The sequence below is a fragment of the Sceloporus undulatus genome, chromosome 1 (genome assembly GCF_019175285.1).
Source record: "Sceloporus undulatus isolate JIND9_A2432 ecotype Alabama chromosome 1, SceUnd_v1.1, whole genome shotgun sequence".
NCBI lineage: Eukaryota > Metazoa > Chordata > Lepidosauria > Squamata > Phrynosomatidae > Sceloporus > Sceloporus undulatus.
Window position 1 is genome coordinate 230,111,122 of NC_056522.1, and position 21,551 is coordinate 230,132,672.

Here is a 21,551-nt window from a genome sequence, read left to right on the forward strand (position 1 = left end):
GAAAATATTCCAAAAAGATATAAATTCCAAAAAGCAAACTTTAATTTTTCTACAGTGTGCTTGCATCATACGCGGATGCATCATACGTGGCTTTCAGCATATGCTGAAAGCTGCTAGGGAGCTTGCGGGATCACATAGGGCACAAGGGGCAGCGCGTCCCATTAAGAATAATGGAGCGCACACCCATGGCGCGCACGTGATGCGCCACTGCTGCGCCACTGCGCCATGCACGAGCCCCATTATTTTCAATGAGATTCAAGCATACACTTTTTTATGTGTGTGTGTGTGGGGGGGTCTGGAATGGATCCCCCGTGTAAAAAAAGGTTGCACTGTATTTTATCTAAAGGAAACCATTTCTTTATGTCATTGTGTTTAATGGGCTTCAGCATCCACAGATTTTAGTATCCATGGGGAGGTGGGGCAGGAAACCAAAACCCAGCAGATACCAAGGGCCTACTGTATTCCAACACCAACTGGGGAGCACATGTTCTCTGCCTCTGTTCTAGGATACCACTGAAGGCCCTTTCACATTATGTAGTTCTAGTCTTGTTTCTACTTGACCTATCATGGTTGCACTCCATGGAGACCTACTGTTTTGTAGTATGGTCAGCAGCACTTAAGTAGATTTCTAAGAATTCTAAATTCTGCTCCTTAAACTCCAAATCCCAAGATTTCCTAGGATGTTCCCATGACAATTAAAGTGGAACCACAGTATTATAATGTGAAACTGTTCTGACACAGCCCAGAAAAGTAATAGAATGTGATGGAATTGTTCCTTTTTGTGGGAGGCTTCTCCTGAAACAGCTTTATAATTTTTAGCAGAGTTTTCCACTCCATTCCTGAGAGCAGCAGTTCTGCTCTATTTCCACAGCGGAAAATTGGAGGTGCACCTACCTGTGACATTCACCCCATCTGATCGCTGGCACCATGCTGTGCGTTCATTATCTTGCCAAAGACTTGTTTTCCATACATAATTATAACATTTCCCACCTATAATCCAAATGAAGCAATAATGATCAGTTTACATTTATTTTGCAATGCATCCTGCTTTTCTTTCAGAGGAAATTAAAAATTGTCTAAGAGGCAACTAATTAAACAATATGTACCAAAATATGCAAAGAGAACAAGCATGATGGCATTGGGGCTGTGGTTGTGCTTTCTTAGTGGTTGTGTAAATATAGTCTATTGGGCAACCAAGTCTTCCACAAGTACACAGACAGCCTTCTCTCCCTTTGGATTTGGTGAGTGGGGAGTAGTGAGTCTTGTACAACTGGTTAAACAACTGTGCAAAATAAAAAGAAGAAGGAGGTATAACTACACTTAAAATGTATACAAATTTGGTCCCAGTTTGCTTTTGGGGAGGATGCACTTGTGTTCAGTAACTGCTTACTGAATCCAACCAAAATATTCTCCTTTCCAAAGCATTTTGTGTAATTTTTTCACTCTTGCCTTCTGCCTTATTTCCAGAAAAAAGTACAATAACCATACCATCCACAAAACAGCATGCCAGTCAATTCTTCTTTGTGATTCTGACATAAGAAGGTCTGAGCCTGAAATATTCCCTACCGGAGCAAGGCCGAGTCGCCACCTCTTGTTCAGGGCAGCTGTCTTGGTTTTCAAAAGACTGAATTATAAATGTTCTTGACCGAGACTGACGACCCATAGTTTCAAAACTTCGACCATCTATGCATGTCAATTCACAGGAACTCCACTCTGACCAGTCTGTTAAATGACAATCACCTACATGCAAGAAGAAAGGAGGGGGGGAAAACCCAATGAACTACATCTTAGGATGTCCCTAAATTTGTCTGAGTCACAAAATCAGAAGGCTGCAGGGTAGGGTAGAATGACAGAATCCTTGACAAATTGCTGCCTAAAATGTGCTTAAATTTTCCTCCAGTAAGTTTAAATTTAGAGCTACCAGGGAGTGAAGACGGTTAAAGAATAATGTCAGTTAGCACCTTTAAAATTCATGTGTTCATTTCAGTTGAAAGTGAAGAAATGTTTGTAGTTATTGATATACTTTTCTCAAGAATTTACATATATTTATATACATTAAGATATATAATGAGTATACAGTGGGCCCTTGGTATACACGGGGGATCCGTTCCGGACCCCCCCGCGTATGCCAAAATCCGTGTATGCTCAAGTCCAATTGTCCCCAATGGCGGCACATGTGCATGCACACCGCCATTTGGGACAAAGTCCCTCTCCTCCCCTCCTCTTTCCCTCCCTCCCTACCCACCCTCCCTCCCCCTCCCTCGTTCCCGCTTACCTGCTTCGTCGCCGTGCTGCCTCCGCCGCGGTTCAAGGGCCGGGGGCAGCTTGGAGCCCAAGAGGCCTCCAGGCTGCCCCCGGCCCTTCTTCCGCAGCGGCGGGCAGGAGGATGGGGCCAAGCTTCATCCTCCTTGCCGCCACCACCGCGAAAGAGCCGGGTGCAGCCTGGAGGCCTCTTGGCCTCCACAAGCAGCACCTGGCCCTTGAACTGCGGCAGTGGAGGAGGTGGTGGTGGTGTGGCGATGGAGCAGGTAAGCGGGAAGGGGAGGGGAGGGCGGGAGGGAGGGAAAGAGGAGGGGAGGAGAGGGACTTTTGGCCCCGGATTTGCTATGCGTGTATGCTCAAATCCATGCATGACAAATCTGCGTATAAGGAGGGCCGACTGTATGTACAGATATATGTGTAATCACAGTTTTTCTTTTTTATTATATGTGTGTATGGCATTTCTCCCCTCAATCAGTGTCTTGAGGCAGTAATGGACTGGATAAGGGAAAACAAGCTCAAACTGAATCCAGACAAAACGGAGGTATTTACAGTAAGGGCCCCTAAACCAGGCATCAGGTTGCAACCTCCAATCCTAGAGGGGTTCATGCTCTCCTCAAAGGACTGTGTTCACAGTCTGGCGGTACTTCTTGACCTGTCACTTCACATGAGAAATAAGGTGAATGTGACGGTCAAGAGTGTCTGTTATCAGCTTCGGCTGATATGCCAGCTACGCCCTTTCCTGGAACTGGGGGACCTTGAAACTGTAGTACATGCACTGGTAACCTCAAGACTTGATTTTTGTAATGTGCTCTACATGGGGCTACCCTTGTGCCTAGTTAGAAAAGTGCAATTGGTACAGAATATGTCAGCCAGGTTGATCATCTAGGAGTGATCATATAACACCAATATTAAAGTCACTCTATTGGCTACTTATTAGTTTTTGGGCACAGTACAAGGTGTTGGTTATTACCACTGAAGTCCTACATGGCTTGGGCCCAACTTATGTATAGGACCGCCTACTTCCATACAATCCGCCCCATGCTCTTAGGTCTTCTGGGAGGAATTTACTGCGGCCTATAAAGACCAGATTGACTGCGACCTCCCAGAGGGCTTTTTCTGCAACTGCTCCCAGCCTGTGGAATGGTCTGCTGAACGAGATCTGTCAAATCACCAATCTAGATAGCTTCAAAAAAGCTGTTAAGACGGATCTCTTCCGGCAGGCCTCCCCAGAATAAATTACTTGGTCATGTAGCAACCCCTCACATATATCTGATGACTCTGTCCACTGTTATTGTTTTAATTGTTCATGTAATTTTAACCTTAAACAGTTTAATTCTTTGTTAAGGGGGAGGGGGAGGATATTTTGTATATATGGTGTATTCTTTTAACATTGTAAGCCATTTTGATTGATTTTACAAAAAGCGGGGTAGAAATAAAAGTTTTATTATATTTATTTATTTACAATAAAAAATTATAAAGTTCAAATTGAAATTACAAGTGTATTTACTGTCCCATTGATACTGGGGAAGGGATGGAAGGAACCTTTGAAAATATTTGAAAAATGATAAAAACAACAACTACATATGTTTTGAGTGTAGAGAAACCCTGATGAGAAACAACATTTTCTGTGCAGAAAAAAATATTTCTATTTAGAAATTCACTTGGAAAATACTGTTTCCACTTCAAGGAATCCTGGATTGATGAGAATCTTCACATTCTGCACAAAATTTGCATATGGTTGTTTTGTGCAGAAATTAGCACTTTATGCAAAGGAAACAGAATTTTCTGAATAAAATTTGCACATGGTTCATTTGGACAGAAAACAACATTTTCTGTACAGGAATAATTATTCAGCATTGAAATATTATTTTGCATGCAGAAAATCCTGTTTTCTGAGCAAAACAAACATGTGCAAATTTTGTGCAGAATAAGTTTCAAATTGTAAACAGCATCACCTCCATGTTACTAGCAAGGCACCACTATGGCCTGCCAGATATATATATATATATATATATATATATATATATATATATATATATATCCCACTTTGCAGTGAACCTGATTAAATGTTTTTGCCATGGTACAGAATCAGGTGGGCAAGTGGAATTTTGCTTGAATTCTTGATCATTGTACACCAATAGTTTAAAACCTGGCATGGCTAGTGGAACATGGGAGAAGTGGCTAGCAGCTGCAGCTCTGATAGCAGAGAAGGATTTTTTATCTCTTGCCCAGCTGCAAGCATGTCTTCCATGAACCTACATCTTCCACTTTATTTCTCCCATCCTCCTCTGAACATGAAGTGTGGGTTTCTGGCAGAAATGACCATTGATAGGAAATGGGGGAAACATGGATTTGGAGAGCCTCCTCAGCAATTCAGAAAGCAAAGACTGGAATAAAATTGCAAAGGGATGCCACTACAACCAAGTGAGGGCTTAATCCTATTCTGGCATTTACTAACAGCCTTGCCAATGGAAAACTGCTTAAAACTAAGTAAAAGTTTCAGGGCATACAAACAGGATTTGTTATCAACGTGAGCATTATGAACAGTGAACATTCATATTACTATCCCATTATTTGTGAATTTTGTCATCACCACTAGTCACCCAGCAGCCAGAGGAATGGGAAGCAAGGGCTGTTCCACTGGCTCAGCTGGTAGATCAGCAATTTTTGTTCTTTTGTCTTTTGAACGGCTTCTATACCAGCTGTTCATGGTAAGACAAATGGACCATACCATTCCATTCCAAACACTACATCCAGTCATTATGAGAACTGCACACCAAAACTGATGCCTGTGTTTCCCTGTTTTCCTTCCTCCCCCCATTACCTTTCCATTATGTCTTTAATGAAACTGTTTTGGGACTATTTTGTTCTTATTTTTCTTAGGTGAAGTTCCCCTAAACTCAGAGAAGTTACTTTCATGGATTGCAAGCAACTCCCAGAACATTTCAAAACAGCACCTCTTCCAAGCACGGAAACTGCCTATAAAGCTCATCTAGCACATCAGCTTGTGGATCTACTAATTGAAAAAAACAAAACAAAAAAAATATGGCACACACAATACTGCTGTAGGAACTGCTTTGGCTGCCTGTTTGGTAATGGGTCAGATTTAAGGTTTCCTTAGTAGAATAACCTCTAAATGACTTAGACATGGGAGATTGGTTTCCCACTTTTTTCATCCTTGAGGTCTGGTTCCTCTGATGATTGTCTGGGGAGCAAATCCGCCCCCTTGGTGGTGCTACAAGCTCTAGACATTCACTGCACAGTTTTTCGGGGCACAGAATTTAGCATGGTGATACTCATTTTGTGCATTTTTTTTTGCCTCTGATATTCAATATGCACTGACAATTCCTATTTTTAAGTGCATGATGAACATGTAACCATTAATGCCATGGCCCCAAATATACTACATTCTACATGTATTTAATTCTTAGGTATATTGCAGGCACTGTGCAGTGTATGTCCTCCCTCCAGTCCATCTCCCCTGATCCAGGCCTCGGAGGTAGAGAAGAACTGCTGGACCTCATCCCCTTCCCCACCACCACTCCCTTCTCCTTTTGTGTTGTGTCTTTTTAGATTGTAAGCCTTAGGGCAGGGAACCATCCAATTAAAAAGATTGTATGTACAGCGCTGTGTAAATTTACAGCGCTTTATAAATAAAGGTTAATAATAATAATAATATATTGTTTTGCATTGTATGCTGTATCAACAATAACAATAACAATAAATAGTTTTATTTCTTACCCACCTCTCCTCATGGTGGGTTACAACATAGTTAAAACACAATCATTATATAAAATACACATATTAAGCTGCATCTCTACACAATATTTATATTAAAATATGTAGGACAATAATTAAATAAAAATTAATTATTAAAAACTGCCTGGATAAGCCTGTCAGAAGAGATAGGCTTCAAATGTGTTTTATAATCTGACAGCTAGTTTAGGATTTTTTTTGGGGGGGGGGGGGGGGAAGGTATTTTGATGATTATTTTCAGAAGGGCCAAACAATTTATTAAGAATAGTACTCTAACTTGCTGTGGTGATTAGAAAAGACATTGAAGGAGAAATTGTGAGGGAAGCTATGGAGATGTGTTCTCTTTTTTCAGGACAATGCACCTGCTCACAGGGCTGACAAGACAATGGACATTTTGAAGAGTTTGTGGTTTGGGTGCATACAGACGAACCACCAGACTGACCAGATCTTGCTCCATTTGATTATTTCCTTTTTCCAAACCTTGAAAAAGTTTAAAAGGGATGCCATTTTCAAATGATTCAGAGGATATAGCAGCAGCAGAGCAAGACATTGGGATTTTTTTTTTTTGGAATGGTTAAAGAAACATGAGAAACAATGTGCCAAGTGTATTGGAGTGAACTTGTGGAATAGAATGCAAGTTTCATGGCTCTAGGTCATTTCCTTCTTGGTTGGGCTGAGAATCTTTCAGACAGCCTCTCATATGCACTAAATCTGGAACAGGAAGGGATGAATCTTATAGGTTCTGGAGTGTAAGGTTGCCAGGTCAGGACTTTCTCAAGTCCTGAGAATTCAGCACCAGTACCTAAGACCAAGGGACAACCCTGTGTGATATCCACAGCAGGAAGCCCTGGTCATGTAACAAGGGTGCTATTATAAGAGGCAGAGCTTATGATGTCATCAAAAATGATAAATTAAGCATCCCTCACAGTTGCAAAGTCTAAAAAAGGAGGAAATACACATGTGTTCATTCCAATCCTGAAATTCCTCCACTTAACCATGAGGACTGGAGAAGAACCAGGCCTTGAGATCTGGAAACTTTACTGAAGAGGAATCATGAACCAACCCATTTTTCTATCAAGGAGTTCTTAAGGACTTGAGACTGGTTGCTGCCCTCTCTTAGTTTCTATTATCTTACATCAGAAATTTATCAGGATTTATACTGACTTTCCTAATAGAATAGAGATCTAATTTGAAAAGGTTTTATAGTATGCTATAAATGTGCATATATCTGTGACAAAAAGGTAGCATGCAGAACTAAGGAGATTTACTTTGACTGAAAGCAAGGGCAGGGAATCCATTTCCTATTTAAGCATGACCCATATGTTACAACCACTGAAAGTCTTCCAGTTTTGTGGTGTGTGTGTTCCTTTCCATGGCCTTGAATGGACTCTGAACTGTGAGCACCCATGATCCTAGAGGTGACAGATCACATACCCAGAGTGCTCAAATAAACATATTAAACAGATAGTTTGGGAGCTGCCAGGAAAGAATTCACACACCCAAGAGGGGAAGGCTAGGTGATTTACAGCCAGCATGTTTTGCACCCCAAACCGGAGAGTGCCCATTTACAACCCAAATTCACACCTCCAGAATTCTATTTTGAGTGATCTTTCCCATACAGATTTGGCTGTTTGATGTATGACAGACACTCTGTCTCAAGCTAGTTTTTGCCTATAAAAGATCCCCAACATTCCATTGTTCTGGGGGCTAGTATGGAGTGCAGGGGGACCCCAGGACTCTCTCTGGATGCCTGCTAGTTCTGAGTGCTCCAGAACACCTGAGACCTACATCCCAGCCATGAGACCTCATCTTTAAGGAGCAACCCTGCTGATGGTAATTATCCCATTAGTGAACCCCTTTATTCCTTAGTTCTTGTGTGCATGAATGTGTGTGTGCGCTTACATTGCTGTCTGCTTTTCCCCTCAATAAATTACATTGGAAGAGTCCTGTCTCTGCAATCCTTTATCTTCTTCCTCTTGGGATACATATTGAGACAAGATTCCAAAGGGCTGTTCGTAGCTCAGCAGAAAGTAATTGAACTAATTATAAATTCCTGTGGTTCATAGTTACACATGGGAATTGCTGACTGGGGAACATAGATGTTGGTGGGCAGCGCCAAAACTGATTGTGCCCCAAGCCAAAAGTAGTAGAGATTGTGGCACTGCAGTGTTCCTGCTTTCTTTATACATCTCAATCGCTCTCTTGCTCTCTTCCCCTGTGCTACTCTCTCTCTCTCTCTGTATCATTCTTCTCTCTTTTCTTTCTTGCCTTTCTTGAAGGAAGCAACAAGTACAGTTGGTCTGCCTCAACAGCAGTCTTGCCATCCATGGATTTGAGTAACTGCAGATGGCTCCACCCTATTCACTCCAATGATGGCATGTTGCATGGTGCTTTATCATTAAAACCAACAATACTAGAGATGAAGGGTCTGGAAATGGGGAAGGGTCTGGAAACCATGCCCTATGAAGAACGACTTAGGGAGCTGGGGATGTTTAGCCTGGAGAAGAGAAGGTTAAGAGGTGATATGATAGCCCTGTTTAAATATTTGAAGGGATGTCATAGTGAGGAGAGAATGAGCTTGTTTTTTGCTGCTTCAGAGACTAGGACCCAGAGCAATGGATGCAAGCTCCAGGAAATGAGATTCCACCTCAACATTAGGAGGAACATCCTGACAGTAAGGGCTGTTCAACAGTGGAACACGCTCCCTCAGAGTGTAGTGGAGTCTCCCTTCTTGGAAGTATTTAAACAAGAGGTAGGATGGGCATCTTTCGGGGATGCTTTGATTGAGAGTTCCTGAATGGCAGGGGGTTGGACTAGATGGCCTTTGTGCTCTTTTCCAACTCTATGATTCTATGATTTTAGTTCCCAAGGTTTTTGGTATCCATGGGAGGGGGGAAGTCCAGAACAGCACCCCTGCTGATATGAAGGGCCACTTGTAGTATAAACAATTTTTCCCCACTGCAAGAAAATCTTTGAAAAACACAGTTTTTGAAGCTGTATTTGCAATTCAGGACTTATTCTGCACAAATTTCACACATGGCTATTTTGTACACAAAATAGAATTTTCTACATATTTGCTGTGCAGAAAACAATATTTCCACTCAGAAAGATTATTTTTTGTGCAGAAAATGCTGTTTTGTTTCCAGAAAATGCTATTTTTGATGCAAAATGGACACCTGAATTTTGCACTGAAGAAACCCCCAATTACAGCATTTTATGTGCAGGAAATATTTCTGTATAGAAACACCATTTTCTGTACAATATGTTAATTTTTTGCAGAGTAAGTTCCAAACTACAAAGATTCCAATTAGTCCTAGATTTCTGTCAGAATCAATCAATTGCCAAAAGTCACGTTTTTCATTGTTTTAATATTTTCAAATATTTTTGTGCCGCACCACTTCTCTCTCTTCACTGCACTACTGTCCTCTGTGCCACCCCCCCCCCTCTCTCTCCCTGTTCCTCTGGCATCTTACCTCACTTCTTTTCTATGCTATACTACTTTTCTTTTTCAATGATGCTCCTCCTCTCATTTCTACTGAGGATCACACAAAATAAGACTGAGTGCAGCATGTGGACTGTAAGGTTCAGATTCTCCACTGCACACTTAAAGGCTGGTAGCAAGTGTCTAATTTTCAACCCAACTCCATGTGGCTTACAACTTCATCTGTAGAGCCACTTTTAGGTTTGTACAAGAAAGCAACCATATATAGGCTTCACATACAAATTTGTGTCAAATGATAAGGACATATTCACTTTGTAGGACATTCAGGGCAGGGAATCATGTTGAGTTGTGGTTCCCATGTCAGTGGGGCAACAAATTCACTCTAAGTTTGAATCCTGGCTTTATGCATTGAGCCACCAGCCACCACCAACATGGTGTAGTGGTCTGAATGTTTGACTGTGACTGGAGACTAGGGTTTGATTTCCAGCTTTGTCATGAAACCACTGGGTGACCTTGGGCAAGTCACATGCTCTCAGCCTCAGGGGAAGACAAAGGCAAACCTCCTGTGAACAAATATTGCCAAGAATCCCATAATAGGTTCTCCTTAATGATGCCATAAGTTGGAAGAGGCTTGAAAGCAAGAGACACACATACACCACTAACAAGGTATCAAAAGGACAAAACAAGATCTTCTATAGAGTTTACCTGGGCAAGGCACAGAACATGGGAGTTTCAGGGCACCATCTTTAGAAGGAAGCTCTCCACAGAATGTGCTTTCTACTTGTTTAGATGATGCTGATAAAGATCCATCATGTACCATGCATGTGAGGTTCCGTACGTGGATGCCATCACCACACTGTCCACCCTAAGAGAAATAACAGAGGTTTACGGTATAGAAATAGCTCTTATCCTATTGATAATAAATGCTAAGTAGACTGTCTAGATCCTTCCTCCTAGAAGCCACCCAGTTTTTGTCAGCAAGGCAAATTGTGTCTTTGGGTGCTTGAAGTGGTAAAAAGATGAATGATGTCTTTCCTACATCCTATATTTGTATCCAGCCCTGCAGAACTTATGGTGTCATCAAGGGAGCTGTATGTATCTAGTACAAACTATTCTGAGCTTCACAATTTATAAAAGTGTCCCTTTGACAAAAAGGAGGACAGGTTCTCTTTTACCACTCTTGAAGCCTGCATTGAAGTTGATGCAAACAAAAGTACTGTAGTAATACAAACCCAAGTGGACCAAAAGATTAGTCATTTATAAAAGACTACAGCTGGTATCCTGATAATTCCATCTAAGTAGAAATATTCTACCAATTTTTGAATGGTGAATGAACACGGATATAAATCCCATTGATGGAATGGATTTACTATAGGCCTCAATGGGAGCTGTTTTGTCTGTTGCTCAGAGTACTCTGTAGGGGTATTTATTGTGTGCCTGCCTTTAAAGCACATGTCACATCTTCATCTCTGCCATCCTTCTTCCCATGTGTGGTCCAATTAGTCCAACATGTTGAAAACTAAGCATCCCCCAGATGCGGGAAAAAACTGAGGGTGGAAAATCCAAATCAGTTCAAAGTTAATACTAGATAATGGCTCAAACATTTTCGATGGAGCATGATCCAAGCAAGAAATAGGGAGGGGCAGAAAAGGTGTCTATGGCAAATCAATGCAAGCAGAATGCAGCATGAAGATGGAGAGGGCACACAGGCCGCGGGTGCTGACAAAGCAAAGGTATATGTATTTGATGCTTCACAATTCACGCCAGCGTTTACATTTTCAGACCATTAAAAAAAAAGTAATCACCCCAAAGAAGAAAAGTCACACTCAGCACTTCATGCAACAGCTTTAAACTATACTGTTTCAAGGCCTCTCGTTGTACTGTGACAGGCTACATAGTGTTCTTAGTGCAAAAATCAATTTTCTAGGTGGCAGAATTCTCTGAAATTAAATCATTCTTTGATCTAGATTTGAGGCTGTAAAAAAGATCTATGGTACTCATCTGAGTGCTATTAGAAGTGTACATTCCATTGACCTTTGCCATTAAATTACTTTTAATCAGCTGCTTACTTCCATTTATGATGAATTCGCTGTGATAGGACACAGATTTCCCTCCTTGTTTTCAATAATATTAAAATAACATTGCCCTGTAACTTTTAAAACACATATTAAATGGCCTCATCATTCTGTGATATGTGAATAACAAACCAAGTTCATCTAATGCCCACAGTGCAAAGCTATGTCAGCCAGTGCACAAAAGATACCTCGACTTTGCATGGTGACCATTCTCCAAGGATCCAGCTGTAGCAGGGTTTTATGACACAGCTTCGGTACTGGGTGAGCTCAGCTGGACAGGGTCTTCCTTCTCCCTGTACTGGCATAATTATAGATCTGGTACGTAGCATCTGACCTAAACAAGCAGAGGGTTGCTCTTACATATATTATACATTGCAGTTAGGAAATTCTTATACTCTGCCTCAGGGACTCAAACTGCTTGGGAACTACCATGTCAGGATGCACAGGGAAGCCACTGAAATCCACAAACATCTGGATAATTTCAACTGGAAAGAAGAAACCCTTAAAGTGAACAAAATTTGGCTGCCAGTCCTGAGGAATAGCAAAATGAGGACTCAGCAAATACAAATGAGAAATGACTCAGAGTCAGGGGCTTTCCCAGCAGATAATAATTACCAATTAGCAGACACTAATCCTCTTTTGCATTAGCCTCCCAGCCTGAGGCCTGCCATCAGCACAGAACAATGCACATGCAAATCACCCCTGCATTCCCAGGTTCACACAGTATATAGATATACACTCAACTTTTTCCCAGCAAGCATTCTCTGAAGATGCCAGCCACAGATGCTGGCAAAACGTCAGGAAGAAACTCTTCTAGAACATGGCGACATAGCCTGAAAAACCCACCAAAAACTATGCTTGGGAACGCTCTATAAAAGAGAGGCTTTGGGCCACCCCTGCCCCCCATGCAATTCTTTTTTTTTTTTTAATTAATTCTAAAAGACTGTACTAAGGCTTAGATAACTGGCAGTAATAGTTTTAAATTAACATTTTATTTATTTATAAAATGCTCTTCAGCTATACACACTTACAGAATGTGAATTTGACAGTTCCCTGCTCTTAGACTTACAATCCAAAATGACAAGAAACAAAGGAAGAAGGGAATGGCAGTGGGGAAGGGGATAAAGTCTAACCGATATGGCTGGTTCTTCTCTTCCTCCAATGCCAGGGCAGTGGCAGTTGGAATGGAGGCAGGGTGCTCTGCCTGCTTCAGGATGTAGGCATGGTGAAGCCATGCCTGCTCTCCCTTCGAGGCTGGGATGGTAGCAGTTAAGATGGAGCAAGGACCATTCATCTGCCTCTGGGGTGGGGCTTGATTGACCTGTGCCTGTCTAGTCCTCTCACCCTCTGAGACCAGGTGGTAACAGTTAATATGGAGTATTTTTGGACCCACCCACCATTGGTATGTGGACCCTAAGAGCCCCTTAAAAGTGAAGTTTTCCCTTAGACTAAAAGTTTCACCATTCTCGCAATATGCAATCCTCAGGTGTATTGTACCCAACCAACTATGGATTCCTCAGGTTTTCAATAGGAACAGTACCTCAGAGAATCTTTCTCTCTCACACACACACACTTCTTGACAAACGATAGTGCATGCTGCCTTCTTTCTCCTGCTCTTTGCAATAGCTTTTCCCCTAACTCATCTCCTGTTTTTTTCAGCTTATCTGTCCAGATGTCCCTCTGGCCTTGTTTAAGTTCTAAAAGGCTGCTGTTTTTGCAGTTTTGTTGCAGCATACAAGAACATATCTTGTATCATCAGTTTACAGAGGGGGAACAAATACTTAATTTCTATGAGAAGTACCTTCAAACTCAGCTTTCAGTAGCATAGACTAAGGTGCTCAAACCTTTGTGGAATCATGGCAAAACAGGTCCTGCAACATGTAGATGCATGAGAAATATTAACTTATGTCCCCTAGTGACATCATTTTGTAAGAAATTAATGCTCCTCACTCACACATGCTATTTCACTGGCTATCAACAGCAGCAGTTGGGGAAATGCTAATATCAAAAAGTTACTCACAGCTTGCACATACCGAATGTGTGACCAGTCACAGGACTGCACATTCTACAGTGTTGGCACTCTACTGGGGCAGTAAAAATGGATCCTTGTTGTTTCCACATGCATACTAATTTACCTGCAAACCATTCTACCAAGCAAAACTTGGTGTGTGTGTGTGTGTGTGTGTGTACATGCATACACATGATCATCCATGCGTGCTCCGAATAGACTAGGTTCCTTTTTAAATGAAGCACCTTTGCACATACAGATCAGTAAATACACAGTGAACCCCCTTCCCACATTGGCTGAATATGTAGACAATGGAAATGCATTTATATTATGAGTTTTTGATGCTAGGAAGCATTTCTGTTCTACTCTCATAGCACCCTCCTACATTCTTTTAACATACGATGGATTCCTATGAGCCTCCCTTCTTTGTTGTCATATCCCAAGTTGTTTATATGTTATGAGACAATTTTAGGTGGTCATATCCATATACCTTCCTGTATTGTGTAGCTTGAGTCACATTTGTGCACAGAGTTTGGAAAGGTTTATTTTTTGGGGAGGTATAAAATTTCCAGAAAATGCCACCAGCAGCATATTCCGGGACTGGTACTCCATGCTGACAAGCATGGAATGTAAATGGGTAAATCATAAACAGCATGGGAAGACCATCTAATTGCAGAGGTGTAATCATATATCTTCTAATGCACAAACACAGAATACTGTTGTCTTCTACAGGTTTTAGACAACATTTCCCATCATTCCTAGACAGCATGGCCAATCATTGTGGATGCTGGGACTGTAGCCCAAAACATTTGGAGGACACCACATTGTAGATACCTCAGTGTTACTCAATAATATTCAAGAGGGTGTTTTTTTAGCACATTGGGATGCTCAATGATACTGAAACTCCTTAGCGTAGAAATGTTCTCAAGTGTTTTAAAGGAAGTGACAACTATTCTGTCCGTTCATTCTGGGTTCACAAGATCTTCCCCTTTCCAGTAATGGGGAAACACATGAAAGTGAGAGAGATCCTCAGAATGCAAAGCTGTGCTGGATTCATAGTATCTATGATGCCACTATACTAATTGGAGTATATTAACACCCCATGTCTGTCGGCTGTAATTGGATGTGTCCTGTATATGCCCACTGCAGATCTGCCCACTCCCTTGCTTAATGAGATCGGTTGTGGGCTGCTCAACTTGATAAAGACAGAAAGCCTGCCTATTTAATACCATCTTCAGCCTTCTGCTGCTACCATTCACGAGGCCCTTTCCATTACAATAACAAGATGCTGTCTAATTGGAATAGTGTTAGAGAAAACATTTCTTCTCCAGGCCGTCCTCTGTGTCTGGGCAGTCGAGGATTACAAAATGAGATTGCTGATACTTTAATGAATGGCATTCAGCAGCACTATTATTCCAGAAATGGTAACCTAATTTCTTTTTCTATTCACTGAGTTAGGTATATTTCACTGAAAATAAATAGGTTCTTAATGGAAATTGTAAAACTGGTTATGGACAGTAATGGCCATTACAGTACTTGCAATTTTTCAGCTACAATAAATGTAATTTGGTCATAAAAACTCAAACTTCATTTGGTTGGAGGAGAAGGAGGAGGAGGAAGAGGAAGAGGAGAAGAGGGAGGGGGAAGAGAAGAAGATGGAAAAAAAGAGGAAAAAAAGAAAAAGGTGAAAACTTATGATAACTGTTATTGTGAAACACAGCATGGGCATAATTATTAATCTTTTGTAATTCTCCCCACTACATCATAGTTTGGGTTTTTAATGAAGTCTTATCACATATACAGGGAAATATTTACTAGTGTGCACAGTGAGATGTTTTAAAATAAACTCATGTTTAACTTAAAAGAGCAGCAAGGGCTTGCTAAACCAGTCCCCAGATAATAACTTACACTTCATTTACATCCTTTGCAAGCCATCATTTTTAAGAAGGTTAATTATGGGAGAGGAAATGACTGTAATAATAAGGATTTCTGTTTGTGCAATCATTCATTATGATCTCCCTTATCTTTATTGATTAACTCACTGTAGAGGAATATGAAAGCAGCACTATATGCTAGTTTGTCATCACTTTTATTACGCTTTTGCCTAAAGAGATGGAACTTAAAAATGAATTTAATTAAGGAAATACTGAAGCATTTCTATCAGCTGCTACTGATAAGCTAAGAATAGCTGACAAGCTTTAGTGAAGCAAACATATAACTGTCAGTAATGAAAACACAAATTAATCCAAACTTAATAACACTGGTTTTTTTTTAATGAAGGGTAGGCATTATGAAGGGTATGAATTAGTGGCAGAGAGGTTATTATGCCACATATTTGCACACAACAGGACATATTTCATGCCATATATCTAAAGTCCATTTGTACCATATATCTGATCTCCAAGTTCATCATCCTTCTTTAGACACATGCTACTTCTCTTTCCATTTTCTTATCTGTCTAAACTTTATAAAAACCAGTGTTATTCATTGGCCTTTTTTAATTGGTCCATAGCAGGAATTTTCATATGGCATTTGAATGGAAATTGTGTTACAGAACTGGAGAAGAGCAGAGTTCTACTACTTCCTAGGTTGTTTAACTCTCTCAGACTTCAGTGGAATTTACTCAGTCTAACTGCTGCTGTACATGGGATTCTAGCCAATCTAATTATGTTACGCGCTCTCAGGTTTCAAGTTTTCTCAAGAACCTTTGCTTTCCACTGGAAATTGATAAAGGATCCCTGCATTTTATAGTGAGAATGGGCTTTTCAGTTAAGCCTATGGAAACAAAATCTTAAAAAGCTCCTTGAAGTTAATGAAGTAATTTGCTTTTATCCATGCTGTAATTTGCATACCCTTTTGCCTAATTTCAAAATGGGGGGGGGGGGGAAATGTAATTGCAAATTTGTACTTAAGAAATACAAAGGCTCTGCTTTTTTAACAACACACCGCTGTAATGACTGGACCTGTAACAATTGCTATCTATTCTTCTTAATCAGATTTCTTTCTCTCTCTCTCTCTCTCTCCCCCTCTCTCTCTCTCTCATCTTCCACAAATAGCCAGCCCACTATTCAACAACCACACAGAGAGATGTTCCCCCATCCTAGTATCATATAGACTATGAATGAGAACAATGACAGCAGCAACTAGGAGAAAATGAGTTTTTCATTTGTGGGGCTCCTGTGTCATTGTATCACAGTGCAACAACATAACTTCTTGCTCCTCATCATGCAGCTCTCAGAGATACACAAGCCTTACATTAAAAAAAAAAAAAATTCCTGGACAATACCTCCCCTTGCCAAACTTGACTGTCTCAAATGATGAAAAATGCTTTCATGAGCATTTTTCCTGACAGGGATCCCCCACAGCACACACTCTAACTGCTCTGATTTTGCAGGACAGTCCTAATTAACTATATATTGTCCCACTTCTTGCATTGTACTAAAAATGTCCCAGATTCCCTCTCTTCATCTCACTTTACACTGTTTTCCTCAGCTTACCAATTGTTGCAAACTGAGATCAAAATGCACACATAGGCCTGGTACATATCTCCCCGTCAGGGTGGGCTGGAGGCATCCGGTTTTCCCCTGGAGGGATGCCTCAGCAGTTAAACCGGGTTCTTTTTCTGACACCGCGCGAACATCACAAGTGTGCCATTGATGCACTCTTGACGTAAGCAATGCACAGCAACATCTGTATGGTGTGTATCGCTTACATCACCATGGTGGTACCCGTGTGGACAGGATGCCGCCATGATGCCACCATGGTCACGTGCTAGGGTTCTGGAGAATGCGGATGCTGTGCACTCCAGAACCCTAGTATTCGTTGCAGCATGCCACTTTTGGCTCATCTGTCCCAGGCCATAGTCTGCACTCAGTTAATGCTGCAGGAGAGAAATGAGGAGGCAGGATCCTGAAACTTCCCAGCAGATACAGGCAAAAGCAAGCAGGAGCATTCTCTTCTAACATATATGTTCTTCCGAATTAAACATGTTTGCAGTGCTGAGCACCTTTGGCGTTGCTGTCCCAGTTTTCATCTTTGAAATGTTGGAGGGAGGGCAACAGTACAGAAACCGTTTTGTCATTGAGGATCAGAAGACAGATATTCTTTACAGGCCTAAAATTTTGTTAATCATTAATTGGCAGGGAATCTTCCCCTCCCTAACAGTTACGTCATGTGTTCGTAAGAAAATGGGTCTCCCCTTAAGAACAGAGGCCATGGGTTCTCAACACCATACCTCTTGAGAGCTGTGGAATTGCAGCTTGCACACTAGAGGACTTCCAATGTTAAAATGGAGATTGCAGAAGTATCTCCGAGCTTTCCATCTGCTTACTGCTACTTTGATAAACCCAAAAACTGGGCCGTATGTATCAGTGTCTGCAATTCTCCTCATTCCCTGGGAAATCATAGCAAGGTATGGAATCTGGAATCTGCAGTTACAGTTGGATATAGCACTTGGTAACACAGTGTGTTCCATAAACATCACGGTGTGCATGTGTGTGTGCATGTATTTAAAATACTTTTGGCTGCGGCTGATTTCTCTAAGTGATATTTTGATCAGAAATAAGTTAAACATTCACACTGTTCCTCTTACATTTGCCTCCTCTTTTTCCATTCTTCTGTAGATAGTATAAATAAATCATTACAAAATGAAAGGAGTGAGTGATTCAGGTTTCATGGAGTTTTCTGAAAGAGGTAGCCTCCTCTGGGATGCTGCCTTAAGTGGAATCCATAAGATCAGTTTATTTTAGTTCTTCCTCCCGCCACATCTCCTGTCAATCTTCCTGGTGGAAATACTGAGAAAAATATTTTCTTTTTGTGAATTCTCACTACTGAAACCTATCACTTCAGCCTTGGGTTTAAATAAGCGTTTTCCTTGAGCATGTATCTACACTATCAGTGTAAAGCAACATTAAATATTTTTAACTGCTTGGTCATCTAAACAAGACAGTTTGCAAATTTGAATTTTGTGGTAGAACTAGAGATTGCTAATACAGTCAGCCCTCTGCATCCATGGATTCAATCATTCATAGCTTGAATACACACACACACCAAAAGCAAACTTTGATTTTGCCATTATGATATTATATATAATGGAATTTGAGCATCCCCAGATTTTGGTATCCACAGGAGGGAGGGTGTGTCTGAAACCAACCCCTAGCAGACATCAAGGGGCCACTGTAAAGAACAAAAGAACTACCAAGGACTATGAGACTGTGTGGGGAACACCTAACAATTACATTTGTTTCAACCTGATTTCAATGCACAGTGTTGATGTGCTTCCTGTTTTGTTATAAATGAGGTCAGTTATATTGAAACACCAACACATTGCGGTCAGCTTAGCTCAGATATTTGAACTAGGCCCCTTCTGTCTGCCAAATTTGGATTCAGTAATGTCAAGAATTTGGAGGATTTTTAAAAGTTTGAGTAAGATTGCCACATTGAATATGGAAAGGTGCCCCTATAACTTTAATAATTAACAGACCATGGATCAGGCTGTGGTGTCAAGTGTAACTAATTTCATAGCCTACCTTTCAAAAGTCAAGGTACCTAATGACTGTATGAGGTGGCTCAGCAGTTAAGATGTTGACTCTATCAATTGCAAGATTTGCAGGTCAGCATTTCATGAGCCAAGTGCCTCATGATGGGGTGAGCTCCCATCACTAGTCCCAGCTTCTGCCAACCTAGCAGTTCGAAAGCGTGTGGAAATGCAATCTGATAAATAGGCACCACTTTGGTGGGAAGGTAACAGCGTTCCATGCAGTCATGCTGGCCACATGACCCACAGAGTAGTCTCTAACAACACTGGCTCTTCAGCTTAGTAATGGAGATGAGCACTGCCCCCTACAGTCAGACACGACTTGACAACCTTGTCAAAGGAGGAACTTTTAATTTTACCCTTAATGACTGTATTGAAAATTAAACTTCAGGTAAATGACAGAAGCCAAAAGAGTTTGTTAACTGTAACACCGTTATGAGATTTACCTTATTATATACCCCTACAATTTGGTACATGACAAAAGACCATCAGAAGTTTGAAAAAGTCCAGAAAACTGCAACCAGTTAGCAGCTTAGACACCTCTCATTAGAGCAGTATTTTAGAGATCAAGGCCATACAGCGGACAATCCAGACTTGGTTGGTGCTTTATATTTTTACTTATTTGTTTGTGATCAAACATATTTAACTTTAGGAGTTTAATTGAATAGCTTTCATTATCAGATGGTCAAGCTTTATTAAATGTATGCATTGAATAATGCATAGTATAACCATATGGATTGAATGAAAACATTTGATGGGTTTGCTACTTTTAATAAAGAAGTGATAATTGCTTCATGAGGGAGAATTAGTCATTGTAAGATTTAGCTTGATATTCAATGGGTTCGTTTTTGCCAACACTACATCTCATTCTAGGGTATCATTTTACATTGCATTATTACAATTCTAAGAATTCATTCCTTAGAGAAGGAGAGAAGTATGTCCTTCAGGGTTCTTAAGCCTTCAAAAGCTTAACGAAACTTATACAAGAGAATTTATGAAGACTGCCTCTTTAAGTAAGTGTCCAGGTACACTCCTCATGCTTTAAAATACTTTGAATCACAGATAGTATATTTTGGCATTGTGAGCTTCTTTAAGCTTTTAGCTTGGCTTTGTCTCTTCCCTTATAACATTACAGAACATGTTTTGTATGAAACACTGACAAGAAATTCAGCTCTGTCAATACTACAAAGCTGCATGACTTTCATTTTAAAAAAAAGGTATTAAGAAGCTCTGCATCCATACTCCTCATTCTGACTAGCAATTACTCTCCTTGGAGACCAGATGAGAGCTACTATAGGAAAAAACACAAAAATGCCTGCAACTAAAATTATACTATTCCAAAATAATTTGCTTTGACACAAAAGTCTGCATGTACACCTTCCACCTTCACAACAACTCAGGAAAGTTGAAGGCTTTTCAGGTTTTCAAAATAGTAATACTGGACAATCCTGATGCTCTCCTGAAATGTAGTAAATGAGCAGGGCACCTATTGAAGCTGTTTTCTCTAAAAAAAATTATAAGATTTTCCTTCAACAGTATTTAAATTTTGAGTCTGTGTCCTACTTTGAATTGTATTTAATGAAATAAGTTGGTATATTTAACTAACAAAATGATTTGAACAATGTATATTGTGTATGTCCATCTTTATTATTTCTAATCTCTCTCTCTCTCTCTCTCTCCTTCCCTCTCCATCATTCTATCCATCCAACTATAGATATAGATACAAACATTTTCTGAATAGCTCATTTTTCTGTTTACTGATCATTTTAGAGCCACCCACTACTGTTATGTTTATATATAATTAACTTTATTTTCTTCTTCAGTTAAAAATACTAGAAATTGCATGACAGAGCTCAGAGATTTAAAAATCACCCAGTTTGGTAAGCAAACTGATTTTCATATCCAATGTTGTCTCTGTCTGGGCCAACAAGAGGTGCAGAACTCTTTGCATTGTGTTGAAAATTGAAAGAATATTTTTAAAATATTGCAAAAATGATTTTAAAAATGTTTCTTGAATGACAGGAAACCCTGATGAGGAGAATTGTAGATTGATGAGAATCTTCACAGTGTGGGGTGTACTGTGCATAAAATTCACACATGGTTTTGCACAAAAATAGCATTTTCTTCTACGAAAAGCAATTTACCTGTGTTAGTCCTAAAATACACAATTTCTCTGCAGGAAACAAAACTTCTCTATTTTCTGCATAGAACAAGCTATGCTGAATATGCTGGCTTTTGGGACAAAAACACTACAAGTGCAGTTATAATTCCTGAACTATAAATACATATCCTTTGAAAATTGTGCAGTTTTTATAAGACTGCATTTTTTTGCATGAAAAGCATGTCTTCTCCTAAAAACCACAATTTTCTCACAAGAAACACTGTTTTCAGAATCACACTTCTTTATTCACCAGGGGATGGTTCACACACACACACACACACACACACACACACACACACACACACACACAC

General features: G+C 40.4%; 1 protein-coding gene across 1 annotated transcript in view; it reads right to left on the reverse strand.

The window, feature by feature from the left end:
* The window catches only part of THSD7B (thrombospondin type 1 domain containing 7B), a 628,673-nt gene that overhangs the window by 12,980 nt on the left and 594,142 nt on the right, over positions 1-21,551 (reverse strand). Inside the window, exons 21-24 of the mRNA XM_042446231.1 lie at positions 11,724-11,869; positions 10,166-10,325; positions 1,567-1,740; positions 895-990 (exon numbers count right to left, since the gene is read on the reverse strand). Of these exons, the coding sequence (XP_042302165.1) occupies positions 895-990; positions 1,567-1,740; positions 10,166-10,325; positions 11,724-11,869 (576 nt within the window). The remainder of the gene's footprint in view (positions 1-894; positions 991-1,566; positions 1,741-10,165; positions 10,326-11,723; positions 11,870-21,551) is intronic.